At 41.1% G+C, this 10,031-nt stretch overlaps 1 protein-coding gene across 1 annotated transcript in view; it reads right to left on the reverse strand.

Moving 5' to 3' along the window:
- The window catches only part of gramd1a (GRAM domain containing 1A), a gene marked incomplete at its 5' end in the record, with an annotated part of 34,493 nt that extends 27,296 nt beyond the window's left edge, over positions 1–7,197 (reverse strand). Inside the window, one exon of the mRNA XM_080744660.1 lies at positions 6,716–7,197. Coding sequence (XP_080600786.1) covers positions 6,716–7,197 — 482 coding nt within the window. The remainder of the gene's footprint in view (positions 1–6,715) is intronic.
- Between the last annotated feature and the right edge of the window lie 2,834 nt (positions 7,198–10,031).

Consider the following 10,031-nt stretch of genomic DNA (forward strand, 5'->3'; position numbering starts at 1 on the left):
TCTAACAAGACAGGGTCTAATAATGGTGTGGCTTTCCTGTGGATGTCATATTCCTCTGAATATTGATCATATGGATGACAAGTCTTGCCAGAATATGGAGGGACAGCAGGGCAGTGGAGCTGAGATTATGAATTCACAGAATGTGAAAAACATTCAGGGATTATTAAGAAATGTGTAAATGATTAAGAAATGTGGATCTTATCGGTCCATAACATGTACAGTTGTTTAAGAATAGCCGCAGACAGATTCTAGACAGCTTGCCAATGGCTGTAAAAAATAAAGCCAATAATGGGAGAATGCACTGTTAGGATACTGTATGGTTGAAGCTGTGAATATTAGACAATGACAATAATATATTATATTGATGCTGGTCTGGTCTTTTAAAATAATGCCTAAAGTCACACCACACTTTTATTGCTTTAATAGGCAACACACTATTGTTCTAGGTCTGAAAACTTGTATGCCAGCTAAGTCTAAGACTAAGTTTTGTTAACCTTATAACAGAACCTATTTGGGTTGTATAAGGCCAGAGATCTTGGACAATACAATGTCCAATCAGACAGGATTGGTCACTTCACTTGACATCATAATATAAATGGTAAGACGGAATTCATTTACCAGCGGATTCCTCGCGACTGGCTTTAGTGCAGCCACATGCAATTTCAATGGGAATGGTGTATTTTTTTCCTTTTTTTTTTGCAGAAATCCACAAATGGCAGCAACCGTTCCATTCCCATTGAAATACAATGGCAGGTAGAATAAGGTAGAATAAAAGTAGAATAAAAGTGCTGTGTGACCATGCCCTAACATGTTTATTTTGGGTGGCTGTAGTTTTTAGAGAGTCCAAGAAGCTGTCTGGGAATCAGAAGGTCAATGGTTTGACCAGTGTACCATTGAAGTGTCCCTGAGCAAGACACTTAAACCCCAACAGCTCCCCCTGTGTGATCATCAAAGACAATCAGAGCAGCCTTCAGCTGGGTGAAGCTGTCTCCCTGGACACCAGAAAATACTGCAGTACTCCCTTCACTCTATTTGAGAACCTTCTCTAGAAAAACAAGATGGGGACTAAATGTGGCCAGTCTGTTGTCTCCATATTTGGACAAGGTTTGAGCAATTTGACCAGCCTTTAACTTCTAGTATAAAATTAAAGCAAGTTAAAAGAAATATTTAGAAAAAAATGTAAAACATATGTGAAAAGGAATTTGGGGGAGTTACTTTCTTGTAGGCCAGCAGGCACAAGAAATGTGGCGCTGGTGGTTTGCGAGTTTAGATAAGCGAGATAAGTGCACATCCACTCAAGTGTCCAGGTGCAGGATGTAGAGATCAAGATAAAAATGATAAAAGTATGCACAGTCCTAATATGCTCCATGCACTTTTGTTCAATGGCGAAACGTTTTGATCACATAGATCTTCAGTAATTTATTTATTCTTGAAGAAAATATATGTAATCAAATCATTGAAACGTACATGGCCATAAACAAAAGTGTGTGGAGCATAATATGCTCCACATACTTTTGTCTACTCTGCACATTAGTAATAGTAATAGTGCAGACTTATTATTTAATTCCTGGTTTGGGAGATTAGCCCTGGTCTGGACAGACAGACTCGAGAGACACAGACTCACAGAGCCCTTTCTGGAAGACTCAGGCCCCACACTGTCACGCCATAAGAATCACTCATTTGAAGAGTGCATTAAAAGTGGGAGCAGTGAGGCAAGTTGATTGTGGCAGATTGCCTGTAAGCCAATTAGATGGGGCTCTTTATGCATACACTATTGCGCTCAGCACATTTTCAGCATTGCCAAATCAAAATCTCTAGGGTATTTAGTTTCCTGCTTGAATGAGTGGGGTGATTGTGCACGTCTATACTTTTAATCAACCAGATTTGTTGACAAAAATAAGCTTCCAATGAACACAGTAGTGCTGGTATGGAGGCAATTGATTAGCAATGTTTCATTGTTTGTGCAAGGATCATCTCTCTAGATCGCAGAGCTGAACACCAGAGGAATGTCAGGAATGAAGAGTACCTTTATCTTTATAAACAAGACGAGGTTGAATAACGTGTGGCTTCTTGTGGAGCTCAGAATTCATGTGGCCAGTCTGTGACGTCAAACACCCACTCCTATGATGTATGACGTATAGCATAATGCAGTGGTTTCCAAACTTTTTAGCTCAAGACCCAAAAGAGAAATTAGACGTTTGCCCGGGCCCCAAACTCGTTGCGAGCTAGATCTACAAGCTCGCAACGAGTCCCCACACTGTGAGCTTAGATCGCCTATGCTATTTTCACTACTTCTTAAACATTTGTTTTCTAATTCATGTAATTTCTTAATTTATTTTATTTCTTCATTATTACCCGGCTTGGTTGAATGCTTGATTCTGATTGGTCGAGCGCTGAAATCTGCGGTGAATTATGAGCGTATAATGACCGCTCCGCTCTATAATTCACCGCTGCCTAATCAAAGTCTCAGCGCAGCTGCTGTATTCAGGCTGCACTGCGTGGATTTCGTGCCGTATCCAACATGTCAGCCATGTAAACAAACACACAGCGACATTTACAACCAAACGTTGCTCTGAAGAATGTCTTTAAAAACATTTGAGGCGAGAAATAGACGACGCAGTAACAGAAATGGATTCTATTTGATCAGCACTTCCTTGTTTTCCAAGGCGACCGTGTTGCGCTCGGGGGGACGCACTTTCAGCCGTCTGTAAACAAGGAAACACTTTGTTTTGATTTTAGTTTTGAGTCAAATTATAAATTTTATGTATTAGCCGGGTAATAAGTGCTATAAGGTCTTGCTGCTTGGTCATTATGGCTTATATGGACACTTCGGGCTGATAATTCCCCTCGGCTCCGCCTCGGGGAATTATTACCCCGTCGTGTCCATATAAGCCATAATGACCGCGCAGCAAGACCTTATCGCATCCTTAAATTACTAAAAAAAGAGTCATGAAAAATTATCCTTTTTAGGGAATATTTTTTGTAAATGTTTTGAAATAACAATAATAATTAAAAACAAAATGTAGGAAATAAAAAATTAAGGAACCCATAAAAATTTGATTTGGGAAACATTGGCAGGGAAGGAACCCAAACCTTTCAGGCCATGACCCCCCAAAAGAATCATATTTGAACTGGGGATCCCCCCTCCTGACAAGCATTTGGAAGTGTAGACATTACATTTAGTTTGACTCTGTTCCACAGATAAATATTGTGGAAAAAATGAGCTTGTATAGATTGTCTATTTCCCAGTTTGGGAACCACTGGCCTAATGTTGCCTACTCTATACTATGTGAGACAAATCTTGGCTGCAGAGGTTGACACAAATGGTTGCTTTCTGGTTGCCCAAACTTCAGTGTTCTGAAAGGATATTAGATAAAGAACAAACATTTTGTTTCTTTAATTAAAGAAGGGTACCACGGCCTAGGCTTGCTGCCTTGCTTAAGTGAAAAGTGTTTTTTTATATTGCCATACATCATGTAACTGTCTGGACACTTCAATGCAGGTGCCCAGGATCTTGTAACTACTACAACATATCTCACAGATGAGATTGAAGAGTTGAGACTGAGCTAATATCTTACGATTTGTTTGGGATCTACGACTACTAGGCACCATAAAAATAAAATAAAAAACATATTTTTGCTTTTACTATGAATACCATAAACCTTTTATGCCTCTGCTGTCGTTATTTATTCAGCATAACCAAAATAGTCCAAAATAAATATTCCCTGCCTGTGTACAACCTAAATAAGCCTTACAAGCAAGGCTTGGTTATGAGCCAAGACAAAGACAGCCTAGACGGCTGTATAGTCTATAGATGACTGATGGAGGACCATGTAAGACTAAACATCTATTAGGACAGAGATCACGAACTCTCGCAAAAAGTAGTGTGCCCTTAAGGTTTACCCTAATTTCTTCAAAAACTGTGAACTGGTTTTTCCAGTAGACACTTTTTAAATAGACTTAAAACGTCAATCCGACAAACACAAGATTAATATAATTCCACCCAAGGTTAAGGCAATATGTGTGATGATCAAGCACATAACTAGGTCAATAAATTGTTGGGTAAATGAAGTGGACAAGGGCACAGCTGTTCACACGGCGAAGCGAGAGAAACACCCTCCGCGTGCCCTACAAGCCCTTTGACAGGCCCACAGAGCACACTGCAGCAGCACCGCCAGGGACCTCCCCCGATTGGACTCACATGACATCATCAGACACAGAGCCCACTCCTATTGGTGGGAAGTGATGTCATGAATCAGAGGCAGGATGAGTGCGGCATTAAGACCACCTCTCTAGCTACTTGTGACTGACTGTACTCTTATATAGTTCCACTTAAGTTCCTCACATCCCCTGATAACTTACGGTTTACACTTGACATTGTATTGTAAAGATTGTATCTTTCACTCTCGTACCTCGCAACCTTCAATCACTTAAGCCCTGTTTTCAAAGGTTTTGAACATTTGCACAACAAAATGTTGTCATTACAGGTGAATAAATGACTATAACGACAAGCACAAAATAGAGATGCCAAGTTTAAAGTGGATCAAATAATATTCACTACCGTCTAATATGAAATATCATATAACTAATTGCCATATAACTAGTTGCCCAACTATCAGTGCATAACAGGATTTGGAATTCAATATTGTGAATAATCTGATGGCTGAAATTCCATCATCTGGGTGGGTATGCAATTTTTTCTGTCTTGCAACATCATGCCATGAATCAACCCAAGTTAATCAGGACTGTCCTCTGTGGTTTCAGCTATTAGCTAATTAACTCCAACATGTTCCGAAATAGTTGGCCTGCCCGGCCCCCTCTTTGGCATCTGTCAGATGCCTTTTAACCACTTACTGTAGTGTAAAGCCTACTGTATATACCCTGGGTTCACTATAGGTCTGTACTTGGTCTTCCCTCTACACCGAATCTCTTCTCTGAAAATAGCCAATCTACCAGCTCACAAAGCAATGCGTTATGGTGACATGTTATGAGCTTGCAAATGTGCTATTTTTGCAGAATGTTTGGCTCTTATGACATGCCCACTGCCCAGAATAGGGACTCTAGAGCTCATGTGGCTAAAGCCTCTATAAACTTGAAGTGTTAATAATAAGTATACACTAAAATGAGTGAAAATAAATATTTATAAGTAACTATTAGAAAAACATAATCAGCTGCTTTTGTGACTGTGCATGCATAATGGCTAATTTATTAATTAATTCATTTAAAGAACAAACAGTATATTTTCATTGTAAAACTAGGATAGTTTAAACCAAATTTAGATTTTGTTTAGTTTTGGAAGAAAGGTATTAATACTGTATCCATCAATCCTGTCCTGTAGTTTTCTTTTTTGTTTGAAATAATAGTAATATATATATTTAAATCATAAAGTTACTAAATTACCATGCAGACTTTAGGTGATCAGCTTACGTGATTAGAGACAGAGAAGAGAGAGAGAGAGAGAGAGAGAGAGAGAGAGAGAGAGAGAGAGAGAGAGAGAGAGAGAGAGAGAGAGAGAGATGGGAGCAGAGAGTTAATTGTGCAACAATTATCTCTCTGCTCCCAAGATGTGGATTTATTACTGTAATGAATGTCCCAGCATAACCATAACACCCCAATTCAAACACAATAGCAGAAAGGTTTACCAAAGAAATTACATTATAATTTATTGTTTTGATTTAAATTAATTTCTAATACTTTTTAGAAGCTTACCATTATGTACATAAGACACTAAATCACATAGTTAGAAGGCTATTTTTTTGGGCTTCCAGTGGCTTTAACACCAACATGCACGCATACGCTATAGTTCAGGCGGCTAGGTTTAGTCTCCGTCTCTTCACAAGCAAATCTGGGTTCTGTACTGTAGTTATTCATGCAAATTCTCCTTTGAGTGAATAGAACAAGCATAACCCACATTCATAACACTGATGCTGTGAGGACGTTCTGTTCTGAACCACTGTGACATCGGGCTGCTGCAGCCACAAGATAAGTGAGCCCAACCTTGAAGGGAGGACCCCCGAAAGTTCACTGCATGACTACCGATGAAGCTTGACTTGCTGCCGAAGAGGAACAACACAATTAACTACGGTAGTCTTGTACACCTGAATTCCCATCACTTGCATTCCATCAGAGTGGCCATTTAGTCATTATGCTATTTAGGGCAAGGGTCTTCACCAGGGGGTCCGGGAACCCTAGGGGGTCCTCAGAGTTACCACAGGGGGTCCTCCAAATCTTTCAGTGATAGAAACATTTCTCCTTTTTAATATTAACCACTTGAACCCTAGTGTCCATAATATATTCTTAGAACTTTAGCCAAAAGAGCTTGTAGATCGGCTATTTTCGGCAAAGAGGTTTGGTGTAGAGGGGAAAAAGAGCAGACTAAGTATAGAGTGAAAGGTTAAGTTTAAAGGACAACTTTGTTTTTTTACAACAAGGGTTTCTATTTTAGATTGTAATTAGAGAAAATAAAAAGTGAGTGTTAAAATGTTTTCATTAGCTTCGTTCTATAGTATCGATGGTTCAAGTAGTTAAATATCTGAAAATACAAACGGACATGAATCCAAAACACAATAATGATTGTGCTGTCAAATAATGAAACTATATGGAATCTATGAAGAGGTTTGTGGGGGTCCCTGCTTCATTTCTCTCTCTCCACTAAGGGGTCCTTAGTCTGAAAACATTGAAGACCCCTGATTTAGGGCTAAGCCAGAGCACTAACCTGCAGCCGACGCTGACGCTGTCCCAGTCGGAGTCCCTGCTGAGCAGGCTCCTGAGGGACCAGCGGGAACGCCGGATGGGGGACAAGCTACGAGATGAGGAGCGAGAGGGAGGACGCAGGAGGAGGTCTTGGACATGCTCTTCCCCCTCTGTTTGGGAAGCCAGAGAGGGGCAAGGCGAAGGGCTCCTCCAGGAAGCGCTGCGCCTCTTCTCAACAGTCTCCACAACAATCCGTGGCGGTACCTCCCATTGCCGTTTAGGAGAGCAGTCCTGCGGTGCCCGTTGCTCTTCCTCGCTCCTCTTCTTCGCGCGGGTCCTGCTGCGGTGCGGTCTATGGTGTCTGTGGGAGCGCGAGGCTCTGGGGCTTGGCGAGCAAGACCAGGACTCTGTGTCAGAGGACGGCGGTAGGATAGTCAGCGTGGGAATGGAGATGGGCTGAGCCAGAGTGTTACCTTCTGGTCTGCCTGGTGAGGAGTCTGACATTGTCATCATTCTCTTACCACAGCTGATTGTCAAAGTCAGTCAAGGGCCCATAGCAGTGCTTTGGAGAGATGAGTTTGACTGTGACTGGCTGGGAGGTTCCAGTCATGCCAAGTTTCTCTTAGGAACTTTGTGTAAAATCCCTTCCAAACGTCTGTGTGATGCACAGTACGCCTTGGATTAAGACTAGTTAAGCATTTCTCAAATTGTATTTTCAAAGAAATGCATACTATAGTAGTCTAACAGCAGAACAATATAGATGACATCATTGTGGCGTTTCCCTCTCACCCCCAAAGTCAATGATGCATCAAGGGTTGATGGGAGAAGTCCTTCTTCAGAAATTAAAAGCTCTCTGCACCCATCTTTTTAAGATCGTCCATTTATAGCTCAGCTGTCCAGCCAGTCAACACTTAGGCCTGTGGCCAAACCAGCAGTTGATTGCTGCACCTCACCAGGTCTACACCTCTTTTTCTCCCTCCTCCCCTTTCAGCAGATTTCCCAAGGTTCCACTTGCATAATGAGTCTCATAGCATGGGTTGAACACAGACCTGTGTCCGGTGGTGGCTGGGGTCTGAAGAGAAGAGATACTTTGCATTCAAAATGGTAGCCAAACACTTAAACAACCTAATCCTTTAACCCATTTAGGCCTAGGGTTATTGGATGTTTTAACTATTGAAAAATAGCAGATCTACAAGCTCACAGCGCGGAACCGAGTGCCGCGCTGCAAGCTTGTAGATCTGCTATTTTTGAAAAATCGTGAAAATGTGTGCACATTTTTCAATATATATTTTTCAAAACAGACTTTTGTAACTCAAATCTCTGCTTCTGGGGGGTCCCTGGAACAACATATTTTGAGATGAGAGTCTGCGCCCAAATAAATGTAATTTTGGGGGTCCTTGACATGAAAAAGTTTTAATACCAGTATACCACTGATTTAGAGGAAGGATTTAGAAGTCGGGTCAAAGATCGGGTCAAAGATATTCAAAGACTTGGACACGTTTTCACGATTTTTCAAAAATAGCAGATCTACAAGCTCGCAGTGCGGCACTCGGTGCCACGCTGTGAGCTTGTATATCTGCTATTTTTCAACAGTTAAAGCATAAAATAATGGTTAAAGTGGTTCAAATCTGAATGAATGATTGTGAGGCAAAGACAATTTCTGTTGGTTCCCCGATAGACTGTCTGAATAACCAATTCCAATAATGTCAAGTATCACATTCCAAGATTGTTGGATGCAGATAAATAGGCTTAGTTGGTATTCATGGTGGGGTTGTTTTGAATGTTGTTTGGATACTATATCAGTAAGACATTTCCGCACTCCCTTCAAGTATAGTAACACTGAAACAGCCGAACCAATTTGAACAGAAGAGACCACGAGACAGAAATATGCTATTTTCAGGTAATACCATCACAAGTCTGACCAACGTCTCACCACCAAATTCTCAAAACCGTTTTGAGAAACAGTTTCCAAGTCCAACAATGACTAAATTCCAAAACCCCACACTAAAAGCACAGACAAACAATGATCTCGCCTAGATACAACATCACCAGCTTTGACAATCAATAGTCCATGTCACCATTAAATAATGATAACTGCCTCAACAACACAATCAAAGCAAACCAAAGGTATAACACAGTGTAACAACAAAAAATTAAAAAAATAAAAATGTAACAGTCACAAACTGTAACAATGTGGGATTGGTCCGATATCAAAGCAGGCACTACCAAAGCAATAACCCAAGAAAGCGAGACAGTATTTGCTATGATCTGTTTGAACAAGAACAATCTTGGCATGGTGGTGTTTGCCCAGTGTAATCTATCATAATTATCCTCCTGCCCTCTGCTCCGAACAACAGGCCTGTATTTTATACAAGCCATAGCCTTGGACCAAGACTATCATTTCTGCATTTGATTTTGATATTTGCATGTCATGCAAATGTCAAAACACCTATGATAGTCTTGATCCAAGGCTACACTAGCCATATAAAAAACAAGACAGCTAAGGGCAGAGGTGAAGTTGTGCTCAGCTAAACTGTGTGTTGGTGGTGGTGGTGGTGGTGGTGGTGATGATGATGATGATGATGATGATGATGATGATGATGATGATGATGATGATGATGATGATGATGATGATGATCACCACCAATGATTGTTTTACAAATGGAACCAAATGGACCCATAAATTGGGATCTCAGAGATAGAAACGCCATTAATGCCTAATGCATGTAGCCTAATGCATACCTGTCAAACTGGGGGTCCTTGAAATTAAAATGTTTGGGAATCACTGCTAGAGATGTAAAAATCTTCTCTTATGGGGGTCCCTGCTGGCATATCTTTTCAAATGGGGGTCGGCGCCTCGGCGGTGCCAATTTATTTTGAGGAGATGCACTGGTCTGTGTGATATCACACTGTCATCAACTTATCAGTTTGTTGTGTTTAGTTGAGTGACTCAATCGTCTCAAGTAAGTGTGTGTGTGTGTGTGTGTGTGTGTGTGTGTGTGTGTGTGTGTGTGTGTGTGCGCGCGCGCGCTCTGTGACGTTGTGGTGGTACGAGTATGATCTGCAATTATTATACTATCACTACACAAAAGGCAAACAGCCCTTGGCTTTGACACTGTGCATCTTTATCATCAGAAGTGAAACACCCAGGCCCAAAGCTAAACTGTAAATCAGGCAGGGGGGGCCAACTGAACTGAACTGAACTGGGAAGACAACACTTGATAGTGAGTATTTCCTACCTCCCGTTTGATGAATTTCCTCCATTTCTGGTATCTTGCTCGGCCTCGAAAACGAGCCTCGCGACGGTGCGAGGAGTGATGTTAAAATCCACTTTTTCA

The sequence above is a fragment of the Nannobrachium achirus genome (genome assembly GCF_963921795.1).
Source record: "Nannobrachium achirus genome assembly, chromosome: 2".
NCBI classification, from domain to species: Eukaryota; Metazoa; Chordata; class Actinopteri; order Myctophiformes; family Myctophidae; genus Nannobrachium; species Nannobrachium achirus.